Source organism: Tinamus guttatus, unplaced genomic scaffold (assembly GCF_059628265.1).
Source record: "Tinamus guttatus ecotype Peru unplaced genomic scaffold, ASM5962826v1 Tinamus_guttatus_pri_ptg000619l, whole genome shotgun sequence".
Classification (NCBI taxonomy): Eukaryota; Metazoa; Chordata; class Aves; order Tinamiformes; family Tinamidae; genus Tinamus; species Tinamus guttatus.
Window position 1 is genome coordinate 528160 of NW_028289153.1, and position 19341 is coordinate 547500.

The window sequence follows — 19341 nt, forward strand, 5'->3', positions numbered from 1 at the left end:
CCCTCCGGCTCGACCAGGGAGCGGCGCCTCCTCTCGCCGCTCAGCGGCCTCCAAGGTTTTCAGGCTCAACCTTCCCGTGCCGCGAGCCCCACCAGACCCCTGGTGCAAGCACAGCGCTTCACGTCGTGAGGATGAAGCCCGTTCTCCAGAACACCAGAGGTCCCATTACTAAAACCACCTCCGAGCAAGGCTTCCACATTCCCACTTGGTGACTGAGTTTTCCCTTGGCCTCCGGAGGCCCCGTCTGGCCTTCCCTAGAGGCGCTTTGCGTGGAATGCCAGGCCCAGCTCTCAGCACCAATCTGGAATGAATCCTCCCTTCCTCAGCATCGCCCGGAGAAGCTGATGTCAGCATGGTGAATGTCTATTAACCGGCTCCAGCTCCATTGAAACCACAAAACAAAGACATGATTGCTGCTGTTGTTGGAGCTCCAAGGGCGGCTGCACCGTTGGCAGGGTGGGCACAGCGGGACCGAGGCTGGACGGCTCCGTCCATGTCCCCTCCCTCCGGACGGCTCCGGCCGCGTCCCCTCCCTCCGGACGGCTCCGTCCATGTCCCCTCCAGACGGCTCCGACCCCGTCCCCTCCGGACGGCGCCGGCCGCCCCTGCAGCTCCCCGCGGCCCGGCCTGTCCTCCTGGCGCTCCGGGAGGTGCGGATGGAGCTCGGGCTCCCCCGCAGGAACCAGCCGCCTGCTCCGCTCCCCGCGAGGCCCCGGCGGGCTCCTCGGAGCCGCCCGGCCCCAGCGCTGGCGAGAGCAGCAGCAGGAACCTGCTCCCAGGCGGAGGAGGGAGGAGAGGATCTCCATCACCTGGAGCTGCTGCAGCTCCCAGAGACGGAGAAGGAACCAGCCCTGCCAGCCAAGGAGGCCCCGGGACGGACCCCAGGGACCCGACCCTCCCTGTGGGGCTCGAACCAGCCCTGCCAGCCAAGGAGGCCCCGGGACGGACGCCAGGGACCCGACCCTCCCCGCGGGGCCCTGCGTTCACCTCCTGCCCAGGCCCTGCTGTTCACAGCCCTCTACTCCGTCCTTGGGACCAAAACGTTCCAAGTGTCCTTATTCACCGGGGCCACATCCAGGGGAGGCGCGAGGAGCAGTGACCCGGGCTGGGCATCCCGGCACGGCGCCGGCTGCTGTGTGGAGGACGGAGACCCGCTCCACGGGGCAGCACCAGCTCCGCACGCCGTCCCGCGCACAGCGCCCCACGCAGCGCCCCACGCAGAGCACCCCATGCACCACCCCATGCAGAGCGCCCCACGCAGCACCGCACACAGCGTCCCACGCAGAGCGCCCCACGCAGCACCCCACGCAGTGCCCCATGCAGAGCCCCACGTCTGCCCCGGGCAGCCGCTCTCAGCACTCAGCTCCTCACAGTATTTTACACGGGACCATCTGCATCAGAACCTGCTTATAAAGCGTTCTGCTCACAGACGGACACAAGGGACTCGAATCCCGTCTCTGTCACCTCAGCAGGAGCCACAAGTTTCTCCCGGGAGGAACCGCAGGCAGCCGAGCTGCAGGAACGCACCCCGGTCACGACGGCACCTGCGTTTAATTCCTTATGGCACCACTCGCGCACACAAAAGATCTCGACAAACACTTGCCAAAAGATAGTTTTGAATGCCCCAAACCTAACCTGTAGTAGAATTACCTCTTCTCTGAAATGAGTACGAGAGAGCATCTACAGCAGCTGCCTCGGCTGGAAAGACGAAATGAGCCCGGATCTCCTTTCACGAAGCTCCCTAGTGCTGAATCCGCGTGGGTTACGTGGGGCAAAGACACTCATGCACTTGCTAAGTGTTTCAGACACAAGAGTTTTCTTGAAGTCCCTAGCTCCTTCAAGGACATTTACGGTGTGTGTTAGACTTCAAACAAGGTTTCAGTAGGTATTTTTAATAGTCTCTAAGTTAGACCTGGCTCAAGGAAGAGACCAGCTTTGTGGCAGATGGTAAAATGCAGAAAAGATGGAAATGAGCAGTTACTGCTTTGGTTCTGAATCTGGAGCAAAGCCGGCCAATGTGACCCTGCTCCGGATGGAGCAGAAACCTTCTCACACCCAGGAGCGCACAAGGACCCTCTGTTAAAGCGCCGCAAAACCCCGAGCCGGGAGGCGTCACACCGAGGAGCCCTAGAGAACACGGCTAAGGAGCTATCCCAGGAGCAAATGTCAGCATTTAAGGAATCCTGGAAAGCTGGGAAATTGCAAAGCTTGGAAGGACTGCCAGAATTTAAACGAGAACTACAAACTAACAGCCTGACACCAGTCCCAAATAAATTAACAGAATGCTTTTTCGGGAAGATAAAGTAAGAAAACTTTCTAGTGTGGCTGATGCAAGTTAGATCCTATCAAGCCTCTTGTCAAGATGCTAAATATGATCGAGAAAGGGAACAAGAGAGAACCATTTAGTGCAGTTTGGAGGGTTGGCGGCATTACAGACATCGGCTGCACCCAGGGCAGCTCCTCGGCACGGAGCGCTGGAGCCAGGTGAACCGCTCCACAACACCCAACGCGCTGGGTTGGTGTCCAACGGGAGGTGTCCAACGCTCTGCTTCATAGGAGACACTCCCTGAGGGCAGCAGCTCCGGGAAGGGCACGTTCCAGCTCTCGCTGCAGGAACACGAAGCAAGGAAAACCTCTGGACTTGCGGGAATGGTCCAGCAGGAGCAGGAGGAGCTCTGGGCTCTGGGTGCATGGACCAGCCTTTATGGGAACGGGCAGCACTGCCTTCAAGGATGGCGTGGGAAACATTCCAGAGTGAAAGCAATGAGAAACAGGAGCAGGAGCAGGAGCAGGAGTCTGACAATGTGAAACTTGATCTTGATTTGTTCCTACCAAGAGGAAGTCAAGAGACATCCACATTGTTGTACACAGCTACTTACAGAAGGAAAAATACTTCCAATATTTTTGAAATATCAAACAATGTTGAGGAAAAAACAAGTCAAATTTCAAGATGTGACTCAAGGGCCTTGAAATTCAACCTTGAAATAAGGCTCAAATTCCCACTGGAGACGGTAATGAAGCACGAACACCGAGTCAAGGCCGTGCTGGACTCCTGCTTGGCCTCCCGCAGAAGCAGCGCTCAGGCCGGGTTTCCACTCGACTTCCACAGTTATCCGGGGAGGAAGAGGCCGCGGGAAGCGGCTCTCCTGCTCGAGGAGCCGCGACGCCGACGGCCCCGTTCCCTCCTTCCCCCGTCCTCGGGGGTGCCGGGGGGGCCGGCGGGACGGGCAGCGCCGCGGGGGGACGGGCAGCGCCGCGGGGGCCAGGCCAGGCCCAGGGGCTGCGCGGGGAGGACCCGGTGACCCGATCGCGCCGCCAGCAGCGGCGTTCACCCTCCTTCCTGCTCGCCACGAGCTGGGGAGATGGAGCCGGGAACTCCTGCCGGAGCAGGAGGTCTTCGGAGCCGCGGAGCCCTGCAAAGGGGATAACACCCCAGTGCGGACACCGGCCTCGTGCTCCAGCCCCAGATCCAGGAGAATTTAACGGGCTGTCGTATCCAGGAAGTCAAGTTAAACGTAACTGCCCCTTCTCACTCACATCCTATCAAAACAGAAAACACTTTGGGGAAATCTTACCTGTTTAACTGCTCTGAGCTGAGGACATGCTGGAGAAAAGAATATTTGATACTGCTTTTTAGTCTCATTTGTTTATAATGATCCGGTTGTGCCCGAGGACCCCGCGCTGCCTTCGCTCCAACGGTACCCGAGGACCCCGTGTTCCCTTCGCTCCGGTTGTGCCCGAGGACCCCGCACTCCCTTCGCTCCGGGGGTACCCAAGGACCCCGTGTTCCCTTCGCTCCGGGGGTACCCGAGGACCCTGCACTCCCTTCGCTCCGGGGGTACCCCAGGACCCCGCGCTCCCTTTGCTCCGGTTGTGCTCAAGGACCCCGCGCTCCCTTCGCTCCGGGGGTACCCGAGGACCCCGCGCTCCCTTCGCTCCGGTTGTGCTCAAGGACCCCGCGCTCCCTTCGCTCCGGGGGTACCCGAGGACCCCACGCTCCCTTCGCTCCGGTTGTGCTCAAGGACCCCGCACTCCCTTCGCTCCGGGGGCACCCGAGGACCCCGCGCTCCCTTTGCTCCGGTTGTGCTCAAGGACCCCGCGCTCCCTTCGCTCCGGGGGTACCCCAGGACCCCACGATCCCTTCGCTCCGGTTGTGCTCAAGGACCCCGCGCTCCCTTTGCTCCGGTTGTGCCCGAGGACCCCACGCTCCCTTCGCTCCGGGGGTACCCCAGGACCCCACGCTCCCTTCGCTCCGGGGGTACCCGAGGACCCCACGATCCCTTCACTCCGGTTGTGCTCAAGGACCCCACGCTCCCTTCGCTCCGGGGGTACCCCAGGACCCCACGCTCCCTTCGCTCCGGTTGTGCTCAAGGACCCCACGCTCCCTTCGCTCCGGGGGTACCCCAGGACCCCGCGCTCCCTTTGCTCCGGTTGTGCTCAAGGACCCCGCGCTCCCTTCGCTCCGGGGGTACCCGAGGACTCCGCGCTCCCTTCGCTCCGGTTGTGCTCAAGGACCCCGCATTCCCTTCGCTCCGGGGGTACCCAAGGACCCCACGCTCCCTTCGCTCCGGGGGTACCCCAGGACCCCACGATCCCTTCGCTCCGGGGGTACCCGAGGACCCCGCGCTCCCTTCGCTCCGACGCCGCAGCCCGGCTCCGTGGGTGAAGGCGGCGGCGGCTTCGCCCCGAGCCCTGCGCAGAGCAGCTCGTCCCGAGCCCTCCTCACCCCTCGTGCCCCTCCGCGTGGACCCGGCCCCCGATGGAGCGTCCTCCGGATGCACCTCACAACGTTTGGTGGCCCAACAGCACACGGCTCCTCCCGTCATCCTTTTCCAGTGCTGAGCTGGGGAAAATCCCTCTTTCCCATGTTTATGGGGCTTCTGTTTGAACACCCCGATGCCTCTGCTTTCTCTGCAGCCCTTTGATCCTGCTTATTGACGGCCTCTCAGGAGTCGCTCTGTGTGCTGAACCTCTCAGGACGAATGTTCCCGAACCCGCTGTTCTCCATCCTGCATTTGCACAGCTGATGACTCCTGTGATAATTTGTATTCCCCTTCCTGAACTGCACCTAAGCATTTTCTATCTGCCAAGATCCTTCTGGGTTCTTATCCAGCCTCCGAGCACGTGCAGTGACTCACGGAGGGCATTTTCTGCCCCTCCTTATCCGTGGAAAGGAAGATGCTGATGGAAGGATGAAGATTTAGTTTAGATGAAAATGAATTGCACCCTGGAAGTTCCCCTTTCCCATTGCTTATTATAAAGGTGAGCTTGGTGGCAAGGCCAGGAGAGCGGTACTGAACTGCCTGCAGTTACACAGGGTGAATTTCACCCCAAAACCAGGTGACAAGGGTCTCTTCTCCCTCATTCGGTAGATGGGATTGAACCATTACACCAAGCACAGAGTCGGAGAAAACACCCCCACACTGCTCCAAGACACCGGATTTGGGTATGAAGACAGGGTGTTCAAAAACCCATTGAAGAACTGGTCTGAGAGAGGAAAACACGAAGGAAAGCGAAAGATCACGAAGAAACGTTCAAAGAGACAAGCCCTCCATTGCCAAGGTGCCTGACCACGCTCAGAGCTACTTCCTTCCTGCACCCAGCACGAAGGAGGCGTCCCCTCTGCAGCCTGCGAATTTCTGTGCTAACAGTGAGTCCTGCTGGACCGAACTCACCCACAGAGCCCGCGCGCACACAGAGCGACGCTGTCACCCGACGTGTCCCTGCACTCCCGCAGGGCAGCGCGGGCGCCGCCGGCTCGGCCCGTCCTCCGGGACCGGGAACGGCCTCGGGACGGCAGCGACCGCGACACCGGGACAGCAGCGCCCGCCCGGCGCCCCCGGCCTCGCCACGCCGGGACCGGCTCCTCCGCTCCCGCCTGCACCCAGACCATGGCATCTACTGGTCACAACTATATCTACTCTCCACAGATTTTGTATCCCCCTTTGGAATGCATTTATATTTTTGGCCTCCACAACATGTAGTGGGAATAAATTCTACAGTTTAATCACTTGCTGTGTGACAAAGTACTTTGTTTTATTTTAATCTTGCTGCTTGATAATTCCAGCGAGTGCCACCTCATCCTTTTGTGCTGAGAAGCAACCATTGTTCCCCATTCCCATCTCCTTGCCTACTCAGGAATCCAGAAAACTCCATCACACCGTTCTCGGGTACCTGCTCTGCACGCTGAAGAGCCCCAGCCTATTCAACGTCTCCTTGGACGAGGCACGGGCCGTGCTCGCACAAACTGCGGCACTTTCCTCTGAATTGTTTCCAGTTCTGTTTTTTCAGATGGCTGAACCACAATTCGAGCACTTTTCAAGAGAAAGACAAGCCACAAGCTGTACAGAAGGGCAACGCCATTTTAAAGGACTTTCTATTTATTTCCTGCTTCCTAACATCCTACCTGTGTTATCAGCTGCTATTTTCTGACAAAGACCCACAGGACTCAAAAATCTGAGTGCAATATTTCACACCAAACCTTTCACGAGGCTTTTCAGATCTGTTTTCCTGCATACATCTGTAAAGAGCAAAGCAGACCCCCCGTTCAGAGGCTGCTTGCGGGTCACGAGCAGCCCCAGAGCTGCACGGGGCCGTTGGCAGCAGAGCCGCTGCGCTTCCCTTAGCCATTTCACCGTGTTAGTCCTCATTCCCCTGGTCCAAACAGGCCACAAAGCCCAGAGAGCCTCGTGCTGCTCCCGGCTGCCAAGGCCAAGGAGGATCAAGGGAAGGGGTCGGGGAACCACCCTGTGCCATTTCATGTTCCTAAAACTCTCCGTGAGGGGTAAGTGGTTCCAACAGACAGTGCCCACCAAAGGATTTTAAAACACGATTTTGAAGGCACTTTAACACGACAACTGTGATTATCAAAGCCTTTTCAAGAAGAGATTTCATTTTCTCCCTCTACTCCTTTGTTGCTATAGAAATAAAGGTTGCACCAGCCCAATTACCTTCCCCCAGCTCCACGGGATTGCTGTGACAAAACCTATTTTTTGTGCCGGCGTCGGCCAAGGCTCCGGTGCACAGGGAGACCCGCAGCGTGGACACGGCCGCAACTCCGGCGTTCCCAGGGCGTTCCCGGGAGCTCCTGCCAGGACCTGCCCGTGGTCCGGCCGGGCGGAAGGGCCGGGACGACCCGGGCGGCCCCGTGAGCCGCTGGCCGGGCCGCAGGAGCAGGAGCCCTGCGGGATGCACCAGTGCTGCATGCTGCAGTGACAGCCCTGCAGGAACAGGGCCCTGCAGGCTGCACCAGTGCCCACGCTGCAGTGACAGCCCTGCAGGAACAGGGCCCTGCAGGATGCACCAGTGCCCACGCTGCAGTGACAGCCCTGCAGGGCCCTGCAGGATGCACCAGTGCCCACACTGCAGTGACAGCCCTGCAGGCTGCAGCCAGTGCTGCATGTTGCAGTGACAGCCCTGCAGGCTGCACCAGTGCCCACGCTGCAGTGACAGCCCTGCAGGCTGCAGCCAGTCCTGCACGCTGCAGGGACAGCCACGCACAAATGCGCTGGGGAGGCAGGATTCACTGGCAAACAAGCTGTGCAATGTAAAAGCATAAGGAAAGCTGCTGCAGGGCCACCCCCACCGAGGACAGCGTGGGGAAATGCAGAATTGCTCCTTTTAGCAAGGGCGATGTGGAAAGCAGCTCCGAGTCTAAACATTCCTCCACATTACGGCACCGATCAATGAGCAGAGGAGGTGCCAAGGATGGAGCGGACGGAAGCAGGAGCGCCTGGAATGGCAGAGGAGCGGCGCTGAGCGCACCAAGGACCACGAATCTCCAACAGGATCCAGAGCAAAGAACGCCAGGGAAGCCCTAGAGCAAAGGTACGCAGGGAAAACAGCGGCACGGCTCCTCCGCGTGCCAGGGAAAGGAGAAACCGCAGGTTCCTGGCGCAGTCCCCCGATGTGCAGGCTCTGCGCCCATCACCGCTGCTCCGGATTCCTTCCCGGCCGGCGGCAGGGCTGGACGCGAGGCCGGAGGCGCTGCGGAACCGGCCCTGTTCAACCCGCGGGAGGGAAGCGGAGCGGGGAGCCCAGGGCGTCCCGGCGCCGCTGCGATGGGACGGGGCGGCGACACGCACTGCGCACGGGGAACGGCCATAGGACACGCGGGAAAACCTTCCCTCCAGGCCGGGCTAGCCCGACACGGCCCCGAGAGGCTGCAGTCCCTCCAGCCGCGCAGGCCACAGGCCACGCTGGCACCACGCGGTGCCGCCCGGGCAGGACGTGGGGCCAGGAGCCTCCGGACTCCCTCCATAGGAGCATCCCCCGGATCCGGAGCCTCCGGACTCCCTCCATAGGAGCATCCCCTGGACCTGGAGCCTCCGGACTCCCTCCATAGGAGCATCCCCCGGACCCGGAGCCTCCGGACTCCCTCCATAGGAGCATCCCCTGGACCCGGAGCCTCCGGGCTCCCTCCATAGGAGCATCCCCTGGACCCGGAGCCTCCGGACTCCCTCCATAGGAGCATCCACAGGGGTCCGGAGCCTCAGGGCTCCCTCCATAGGAGCATCCACAGGGGCCCGGAGCTGCCCGTGCCCGGGGGCCGCGTCGCGCTCCCCTCCTCTGCAGGGAGCCCCCTCCAGATGGCCGGGGAATCCTCGCCAACATAATCCCTCTCCCTGCTCAGCTAATCCCTGTGATTGAATAAAAACACAATCCTGAATTATCTATTGCTCCCAATTCTTCTACTGCCCAGCTGTGCCGTGCAGAATGTGGGTGCTTAATTTTATATTGAGTTAATTTCAATCGGCTTTAATCTCCTTAACATCGCCCACCAGCTTAGTGAATTCCCCTGTGGCTGCCTCTTCCCGACCACAACCGGCCGGGCTCTCCCTGCTCCTCTCCTGCTGCCCGCAGGCCTGGGGGTCTCCAGGGCGGCTCCGGCATTCCTGCCGCTCCGGAGCCGCTCCATGGATGGGACACCCTGTCCCAGTGCCGCCCCGGAGCCGCTCCATGGATGGGACACCCTGTCCCAGCACCGCTCCGGAGCCGCCCCGGAGCCGCTCCATGGACGGGACACCCTGTCCCAGCGCCGCTCTGGAGCCGCTCCATGGATGGGACACCCTGTCCCAACGCTGCTCCGGAGCCGCTCCATGGATGGGACACCCTGTCCCGGCGCCGCCCTTGAGCCGCTCCATGGATGGGACACCCTGTCCCAGTGATGTCCTGGCACCTCCCCGGGCCGCTCCATGGACGGGACACCCTGTCCCAGCGCCGCTCTGGAGCCGCTCCATGGATGGGACACCCTGTCCCGGGGCCTCCCTGGAGCCGCTCCATGGATGGGACACCCTGTCCCAGCGCCGCCCTTGAGCCGCTCCATGGATGGGACACCCTGTCCTGGGGCCTCCCTGGAGCCGCTCCATGGATGGGACACCCTGTCCCAACGCTGCTCCGGAGCCGCTCCATGGATGGGACACCCTGTCCCGGCGCCGCCCTTGAGCCGCTCCATGGATGGGACACCCTGTCCCAGTGATGTCCTGGCACCTCCCCGGGCCGCTCCATGGACGGGACACCCTGTCCCAGCGCCGCTCTGGAGCCGCTCCATGGATGGGACACCCTGTCCCGGGGCCTCCCTGGAGCCGCTCCATGGATGGGACACCCTGTCCCAGCGCCGCCCTTGAGCCGCTCCATGGATGGGACACCCTGTCCTGGGGCCTCCCTGGAGCCGCTCCATGGACGGGACACCCTGTCCCAGCGCCGCTCCGGAGCCGCTCCATGGACGGGACACCCTGTCCCAGCACCGCTCCGGAGCCGCTCCATGGATGGGACACCCTGTCCCAGCGCCGCCCTTGAGCCGCTCCATGGATGGGACACCCTGTCCCAGCGCCTCCCTGGAGCCGCTCCATGGACGGGACACCCTGTCCCAGCACCGCTCCGGAGCCGCTCCATGGACGGGACACCCTGTCCCAGCGCCGCCCTTGAGCCGCTCCATGGATGGGACCCCCTGTCCCAGCACCGCTCCGGAGCCGCTCCATGGATGGGACACCCTGTCCCAGCGCTGCCCTTGAGCCGCTCCATGGACGGGACACCCTGTCCCAGCGCCGCTCCGGAGCCGCTCCATGGATGGGACACCCTGTCCCAGCGCCGCCCTTGAGCCGCTCCATGGATGGGACCCCCTGTCCCAGCACCGCTCCGGAGCCGCTCCATGGATGGGACCCCCTGTCCCGGCGCCTCCCCAGAGCCGCTCCATGGATGGGACACCCTGTCCCGGCGCCTCCCCAGAGCTGCTCCATGGATGGGACACCCTGTCCCAGTGCCGCCCTTGAGCCGCTCCATGGATGGGACACCCTGTCCTGGGGCCTCCCTGGAGCCGCTCCATGGATGGGACACCCTGTCTCAGCGCCGCTCCAGAGCCGCTCCATGGATGGGACACCCTGTCCCAGCACCGCCCTTGAGCCGCTCCATGGATGGGACCCCCTGTCCCAGCACCGCTCCGGAGCTGCTCCATGGATGGGACACCCTGTCCCAGCACCGCCCTTGAGCCGCTCCATGGACGGGACACCCTGTCCCAATGCTGCTCCGGAGCCGCTCCATGGATGGGACACCCTGTCCCAATGCTGCTCCGGAGCCGCTCCATGGATGGGACACCCTGTCCCAGCGCCGCCCGCACGGATCCCGGTGCTGCCTCCCGGGAGGCCGATCCCGTGGCCAGGGAGACCCCACACTAGAGCCCAGCCCGGAGCCTCTCGGGTCTTCATCCTTATATAGAGGTAGGATTTTTTTTTTTACCTTTTAAGGAAAAAGCCAAAAAGTAAATCATTTATCCCAGCCAAACCTGCTATTGGACCACGTGAGCACTGTTCCCTGCTCCGTTTCACAGGCCGCCGCTCAAACCTGCTGCTATTTCTAAGGCCTTCCCAGAAAGTTCAAGTCACTTCCGGGCAATTTTCTCAAGTATTTTTAAGTTGTTCCTTCAACACTGTCATTATGTCAATTTTCTCCCACATCAGAGGCCTCCGGCGCAGTGAGGGATGAGGGAACTCGCGCCCTCCCGCGTTCACTGCAACCCGCCTGCTCTGCGGGTTGGCAGCTCGGGAGGCTCCTGCCCCTCTGCTCCGCAGGGACCTGCAGTGCGAATGTCCAACGTTGTGAAGAACAGGGAGAACCTCCCGCTCTGCTCCCGCTGCTGAGCCAGGCTCCTCCAACCAAGGCGCTCCACATTCCCGACACCATCTCCAGGGGATTCCTGCCTGGGGATCCCGCCTGGCCTCCCGCCGGGGACACCCCCCGCTCCCAGCACGGGGGAGCCCGGCCGCCCGCGCGGGCCGGGAGCGGGAGCAGGAGCGGGAGCCCGGCTGGAACACGGGACGGGGCGGCCGCCCGCGGATGGGGCGTCTGACCCGGGATGGGGTGTCTGACCCAGGAAGAGGCGTCTGATCCCAGGATGGGGCGTCTGACCCGGGATGGGGTGTCTGACCTGGGATGGGGTGTCTGACCTGGGATGGGGCGTCTGACCCGGGATGGGGTGTCTGACCCGGGATGGGGCGTCTGACCCGGGATGGGGTGTCTGACCCGGGATGGGGAGTCTGACCCGGGAAGAGGCGTCTGATCCGGGATGGGGAGTCTGACCCGGGAAGAGGCGTCTGATCCGGGATGGGGCGTCTGACCCGGGATGGGGTGTCTGACCTGGGATGGGGCGTCTGACCCGGGAAGAGGCGTCTGACCCGGGATGGGGCGTCTGACCCGGGATGGGGCGTCTCTCCTGGGATGGGGTGTCTCTCCCGGGATGGGGAGTCTCTCCCGGGATGGGGAGTCTCCCGCGGGACGGGGCAGTCGCCCCCGGTGCCCGGTTTTAAGAGCCGGCCCATGTCCCGGTGCCGCTCGCCACGGCGCTGCCCCCCCGGCAGAAGGAGAGCCGGAGCCGCTCCGGCTTTGGGATGGCCGACGAGGCCTCGGGAACGCAGGGGAAAGGGCAGCTCTTTGCTCCATCTGTGACTGCCCTGGGGCCGGGGTTACCCAGCTCTGCTTCGGAGCAGCCTCGCAACGGGCACCGTTTGGGTGTTTATGAAACCTCCAGGTATTTTGGCACAGGAGGGAGAGACCCAAACACGGCGCTCTGCGGCACCGTCACTGCCCCTCAGCATCCCCTGCCCTGCCAATCCCAGCTCTTTCCGTTTCAGGAGAGAGAGAAAGCACTCGAGCTACCTGTCACTGGGCAAATTAATGGAATAAAGATCCATTAAGGGCTATTAAACACGAAGCCGGTGCCTCCGGCTCAGGAAGGCCGAGCAGTGAATTGCTGCAGGCAGGACTAACGTTCCAGGGAGGTTCCGACACCTGCCCCGAGTCCTGCTCTGCTCCCGGGATCCCCCGGCAGCGCCGGCCACCGCGCTCAGCGCCGAGCTGTGCCCTGTGCCCGCTCTCCCTGCTCTGCTCCCAGCCCCAATCCCTGATCCCAGCTCCAATCCCTGCTCTGCTCCCAGCCCCAATCCCTGCTCTGCTCCCAGCCCCTCTCCTGCTCCCAGCTCCAATCCCTGCTCCCAGCCCCAATCCCTGCTCTGCTCCCAGCCCCAATCCCTGCTCCCAGCCCCTCTCCCGCTCCCAGCCCCTTTTCCTGCTCCCAGCCCCTCTCCCGCTCGTCTCCCCGTGCCCAGCCGCGCTCCCTGTCCCGCTCCCTCCACACAGGACACGTGGTCGCAGCTCCCCTGCTCCTGCTGTCCCCTCACACCGCGACGGGAACCGACTGCCCCGGGCCGTTCCCCTGCTCCCATCTCCCATCCGCGGACACCAGCGACCCCCTCCGCATTCACCATCACTTCCCAGCACAGAGACTTCCAGCCTGTTTAGTTTTGCCTCTTATGGAAGATCTTTCATGCTTTCGAGCACCCTTTTCGGTTTCCTCTGCAGTTATTCAAGTCCTCCCTTTTAAGTGTATGTGACCAAGGCAGCACCCCGTTCTTGAGCTGCGGGCGCAGTACAGATTTACAAGGACACGAAGCTTCCCTTCCCTCTTGTTTTTCCCCTTCCTAATAATTCCAACACTCCAATTTAGGTCCGCAGCTCTGGGCTGGAGAAGGGCTGAGCTGTTTATCTGGGCGCAGATCTTGTCCCTGCACGGGGCAGCGCGGCGACACCGACACCGAGCGCGGTGACACCGACACCGAGCGCGCGGCCCTGCCATGGACGGCCCTGCTGAGCGCGCGGCCCCGCGTCGCGGCTGCTGCCGCTGCGGCCCGAGCCCAGGGCGCTCAGACCCCGCTGGCTCCCTGCAGCCTTCGGCCTCGGCCTCCCTCCGTCCGGCCCCGACGTGCTGGGGCTGCTGACAACCTCGTTCCTCCCTCCTCGTCCCTCCCTCCTCGTCCCTCACTCCTCACTCCTCGTCCCTCGTTCCTCATCCCTTGCTCCTCGCTGCACGTCCCTCGTTTGCTCGTTCCTCCCTCCTCATCCCTCCCTCCTCGTCCCTCCCTCCTCGTCCCTCCCTCCTCACTCCTCGTCCCTCGTTCCTCATCCCTTGCTCCTCGCTGCACATCCCTCGTTTGCTCTCACTCCTCCCTCCTCATCCCTTGCTCCTCATTCCTCCCTCCTCATTCCTCGCCCCTCGCTCCTGTCCCTCGCTGGCGGCTGGGATCACGTCCAGCTCCGGGGGTCCCTCTCACCCCCCGCTCCACGGCAGCTTTCCTCGCAGTTCCAGCCCCGCTCCCGCTTGGTTTGAAATTCCTCCCCACTAAACACAGTGTTTCCACCGTGACACCACGAGGACACCAGGTCTTCATCCCTGAGCAATTACGAAGGCTTGAACCCCCCCAGAGGCAGCAGTACCACAGAATGTTCTTTTCCGTGCGTGTCACCTCGCATTCACCTAAATAAATCCATTTTCCTGTCACACCGTTTCCTTCCGGAGCTGACGCCATCCCACCACCTACTCTTGACTTGCTGAAGAACTAAATCTTGAGTCATCTGTAAATTTGACCCTTTTTCTGCCCTTTTCAAGACTAAGAACAACCCTCAACCAGTGACCCCAGCACAGGCCCTCTGTGAATTTCTGGTAGCATCTTGTCATGATGCAAATTGACTCTTTTCCCTTTGTTTTTCCTCTTTACTGCTTTCTGATTCATAGTAAGATTTTCTCTTTCATCCCATGACCAGTTAGGAACATAAACAGCCTTTGAAGAAGCACCTCAGAGCTTTTGAAAACTGAAGTTATATCCATCACACCGAATACGAAGGGCTCCGACCTGCAGCAAGCGGCACAGCACAAACGGAACCTGGTGTTTTGTCGATCCGCTGAAAGAGCCCAGGATAACCGGGGACATCGAGGTCTTGTAAAGTTTGCTCCTGTCATGTCATAAGCAATAATGTCCCTTTAATTACCCTAATGACCAATAATTGTTAGGAGTACTGAGGTCTGACAGCAATCACAGACTATATCAGCCCTGCGTTGATCCCTCAAACGCACCAGAGAAGCCCGGTTTCCACAGGGTCCCCGAGCAGGAGGGCGGCTCCTCTGCGCACACGTGCAGCAGCGCCACGTGCCAACGAGCACGCAGGGAGCGGCGGCACCGGCCCTGCTCCCACCGGGAATCCGGACCCACCGCTGCGCTGACGGCAGCGCTCCCCGCAGGGACAGGTCTCCATGCGCACGTCGTGCGACCCGCACTGCTGCATGGGGCAGACCCGCACCGCTGCACCGTGCAGACCCGCACCGCTGCACCGTGCAGACCCGCACCGCTGCATTGTGCAGACCTGAACCGCTGCATGATGCAGACCCGCACCGCTGCGTCACGCAGACCCGCACTGCTGACCCGTGCAGACCCGCACCGCTGCACTGTGCAGACCCGCACCGCTGCACCGTGCAGACCCGCACGGCTGACCCGTGCAGACCCGCACCGCTGCATGATGCAGACCCCGCACCGCTGCATGATGCAGACCCGCACCGCTGCATGGGGCAGACCCGCACCGCTGCACGGGGCAGACCCGCACCGCTGCGTCGTGCTGACCCGCACCGCTGCACCGTGCTGACCCGCACCGCTGCATGGGGCAGACCCGTACCACTGCGTCGTGCTGACCCGCACCGCTGACCCGCACACCCCGCGCTGCAGGGACGGCTGCTTTCACGCCATCCCGCGCAGCGCCTGCCTCTCTCCCCTCCGGAGCGAAGCTGCAGCTCTGCAGCTGCAGCCACCAAGAGTGCTGCTCCCCCCGGAGCACCCGGACCTCCCCGGGCCGGAACAACACGTCATCGTCACGACCCCGGCCTGTCCCGTTCCAAAACCTTCACCCCTAGACCAAGACGTGAGCCACACTGCCCCGTCCAGCTGCAACATTTCACCCTAGCAGCTCTCGCCTTGGACTTGCAGGTCAGACCACAGCTGAATTGACCAAAGCAACCCGGAAAGCCTCCTTCCCACAACATTAATGCAACACATGCTGCTCCGCCAGGAAAAGGAGACACTACCGCACGGAACAAAACCACTGGCAGCACAAGGAAGAACGTGGCGCTTACCTGTGAGAGGTGAAATTGTCGTAGGAGCCCACGGTGTAATGTCTGAAGAGCCGCTTCGTCCTGTCCTCCCTGGTCTCTGCAAGAGAGGAGAGACGTCACCGGGCTGGGCGCCGACACGCACTGCCCGCGCCGGGCCGGACGCGCCGGCGCTCACGGTGCAGGAACCAGCGCGTCGGCGCGCACGCACGTGCTGCTGCCATCATCCCCATGCATATTCATACGCAAAGCGCTCTGTGAACGTGACATCTCCTCACCGGTGCTTTGAAACCACAGAGCTTAACCCACACGGTCTCAAATCTCATCAAAACACCCCGAAAAGCCGCAGATGAGAATCAATCCCAGGCAAGGCCAAAACCTCCTCCGTGTGCCGGGGCAGCCGTCACATTCCTCTCCCTTATCCTTGTGGCCGGTGAATCCCACGTGTCTCAAGCCACAGTGACACGGGTCCAAGAGAGGAGACGGCGACAGCCCCGGGCAAGGCAGCCCGTGCGCTCCAGGGGCTGGAGCTACGAGGAAGGAAAACCAGGAGGTGCCACCTCTCCAGCGCTCGCCGCTTTCCCAACTCGGTGTGTCAGGAATTTCAGGCCGCGCTCACAGGAGCCAACATCCCCCTCGGGATGTAAAAATGCCTGGGACTAGAGGAGGAGCAGGAGGAGCCCCAGCAGGACCACGGGGCCGCGCTGACCCCAGCAGCCTGAGGCAGCGCTGGACAGGCCGCCCCGGCCTCGCGCCACAGCCCGAGCGAGGCAGAGCCCCGAGGAGCCGCCGTGCTGAACCCCGAGGAGCTGCACCCCGGGGAGCTGCACCCCGTCCCCGTCCCCGTCCCCGTCCCGTCCCCGTCGCTCCCTGGGGCCGGTCCCGGCCCGACACGCCGCGGCCCCGCGCGCTGCCGCCAGAGGGCGCCCGCGCTGCACTGCGGCGCCGCCTCGGCCTCGAGCGCCGCGGCCCGGCCCGAACCGGCCCGAACCGGCCAGTCCCAGCAAGCGCCGTGGCCCGGCCCGGCCCAAACCGGCCAGTCCCAACAACCGCCGCGACCCGGCCCAGCCAGTCCCAGCAAGTGCGGTGGCCCGGCCTGGCCCAAACCAGCCCGACCCGATGAGCCCCGCAGCCCGACCTGAACCGGCCCGACCCGAACCAGCCCGTCCCAAATTGATCTGGCCTGACGAGCCCTGTGGCCCGGTCCGAACTGCCCCGTCCCAGCGAGCGCCAAGGCGCAGCTCCCCAGGGCAGCAGCGTGTTGCAGCCATGGCCGCAGCCAGGGCCACCGCCACGCCGGGGGCACGGGAGGGCGAGGGAGCCCCGTGCAGGGGCGCTGCCACCGGCGGTGACGGCCGCGGTGACGGCCACGGTGACGGCCATGACGCCCGCCCTGGTGGGGGACCCTGGGCTGTGGTGGGGGACCCCAGGCCGACGCAAGTGCAGGGGGACCCAGCAGGCTGCAAACGCAAGGGAGAGCGTGGGGCAAGCGCCGTGTGCTGTGGGGACACGGTACCGCCGTGTTGGGCAGCGTGGTGACGCGGTACAGCCCGGCCGCGCGGTGTAGGGACACGGTACAACCATGTTGGGCAGCGTGGGGACATGCTACAGCCCAGCCGGGCAGCGTGGTGACGCAGTACAGCCTGGCCGCATGGTGTAGGGACACGGTCCCGCCGTGTTGGGCAGCGTGGTGACACAGTACAGCCGTGTTGGGCAGCCTGGTGCTGCGGTACAGCAGCGTGGTGACGCAGTACACCGTGTCGGGCAGCGTGGTGCCGCGGTCCCACCGTGTCGGGCAGCGTGGTGCCGCGGTACGGCCCGGCCGCGCGGTCTGCGCGGGCCCAGCATTCTCAGTGCCCAGGGAACGTGGTGCACGGCAGCTCATCCTGGCCCCGGGCCAAGGACGCAGCAGGGCCCGGTGCTCACGGAGGCTTTACCGAGTCCGGAGGCGGCGTTCCTGGAGCCGCAGGCGGGCACAGCGCGGACCGGAGGCTCCTGCTTCGCTGCTCTTCCTCCAAGCTCCGTCCCCGCTATCCTGAGAGAAACTGCCCCGAGGAACCAAGGAGTCAGGTCTACTGACAGGAGGTCGAATCGCAGCAAGAAACGGAGCTGTTGAGGGCTGATCAGCACCGCAAACACCACGAAGCTTTAACAGGAGCAGCAGCCAGGCCTTCCACCCCGAGTGCTCTGCCCTGGCTGCTGCTCCTGCTCAGAAGCCTCCTCAGAAGCAGGAGGTTCTTGGCTCCTAACCCTGGACTTGGCCTGGACTTGGCCTGGACTTGGCCGCCGGCAGCGCAGCAGAACCCTGTGCCAGAGCTGGCACCGCAGCCCTCTGCAGCCTGACACGGACGTGCCGAGAGGGGTGGTGAGAGGAGACGGCGCAGGGGACACGGCCGGGGAGGCCGGGGACACGTTGAGCCGCGCCGCGCCGCGGGGACGCCCTCCGCGCGGGCGCGCTCCGTGATCCCCGCGTGGCTGCGCCGGGGCCCGCGGCTGCGGCAGCCACAACGCGCCCCGCGCCAGACACGCACCTCCCTCTGCTGCCATCGCCCTCCCACGCGCTCGTGGAGGCCTCCACAACGTCCCCTTCATCCTTCATCCCCTCCCTCCTCGCCAGCATCCCGTCTCCGCTCCCTGCACCACCTGCCTCCCTCCCACAGTCATTTATGCCTCATCTGCGAACACCTCTATCGATCTCATTCCACATAAAAGAATGGTGATTTCATGAAGGGAGCTGGATTTATGGGCTGTCCACAGCCCAAAGGCTCCTTCTCTTCCTGCCTTCTAAATATAGCCGCTGCGGAGTGTGTGTTTAATGGAGCCGTCAAGGAGGCACCAGGGATCGCAGCTGATGGATGGAGAGGAGCGAGCGGTTTGGAGACAGGTGTGGAGAGAGGCTCTATATTTAGAGCAGACGCCAGAGGACACCAAGGTGCCGCTGCGGAGAGCGGCCGGGGAGCCCCGGGAGGAGCCGCGCGCAGGGAGGCAGCGGCGCCGCAGCCCGCGCGGCTGCAGCGCCAGGACGGCAGGGCCAGGACGGCAGCGCCAGGATGGCAGCAACAGGGCAACAGCACCAGGACAGCAGGGCCAGGACGGCGGCACCAGGAGGGCAGGGTCAGGACGGCAGGGCCAGCACAGCGGTGCCAGGACGGCAGGGCCAGGATGGCGGTGCCAGGATGGCAGCAACAGGGCAACAGCGCCAGGACGGCAGGGCCAGGACGGCAGCGCCAGGACGGCAGGGCCAGGACGGCGGTGCCAGGACGGCAGCGCCGGGACAGCGGTGCCAGGATGGCAGGGCCAGGACGGCAGCGCCAGGACGCGGGGCAGCGCGGCGGTGCCAGGACAGCGGCACCAGGACGGCGGCACCAGGACGGCGGCACCAGGATGGCGGCACCAGCAAGAGCTCCGTAAAACCACCCACAAAGACAAGGTGACGGCAAAGCACCGGGCCCTGCCGCACAGAGGGTGCTGGGGCTGCAGCCAACGTCAGGCTCCGGCCTTCCCAAGAAAAGGAGTTCAAACAGGTGCCGTCTCCGGCCGCGGGAGCCTGCGCTCGGAGCAGGAACGTGCGGGGCAGAGAGCTGCGGCCTCGGAGCAGGGAGGGCCGCACAGCCCTGGCCGCCTCACGCACCGCGCCCGGCTTCCCGCAATTCCGTGTGGGAACAGCGATTCCTCCGCCCTGGCGGAGGCTCCTTCCCTCCTCCCCAGAGGATCCGCTCACAAGATGCTCCTGCTCCGGGGACGTCGCCGCGGCGGGACGGCCCGCGCGGTGCTGGGCAGGCGGCGGCGCCCCGCAGCGCTCCCGGGAGGAGGCTCCGGAGCCGGGCGGGTCGAGCGGAGCCGGGCGGCTCGAGCGGAGCCCCGCGCCGCCTCTGCTTCGGGATTCACGGCGCTGCTTCTGCCGAGCGGCGCCTCGA

The 19341-nt window shown here is 63.6% G+C and overlaps 1 protein-coding gene across 1 annotated transcript in view; it reads right to left on the reverse strand.

Annotated features, from left to right (window-relative positions):
* The window catches only part of SHANK3 (SH3 and multiple ankyrin repeat domains 3), a 311958-nt gene that overhangs the window by 90942 nt on the left and 201675 nt on the right, over nt 1–19341 (reverse strand). The window contains 1 exon segment of the mRNA XM_088535213.1: nt 15449–15524. Within this exon segment, the coding sequence (XP_088391339.1) occupies nt 15449–15524 (76 nt within the window).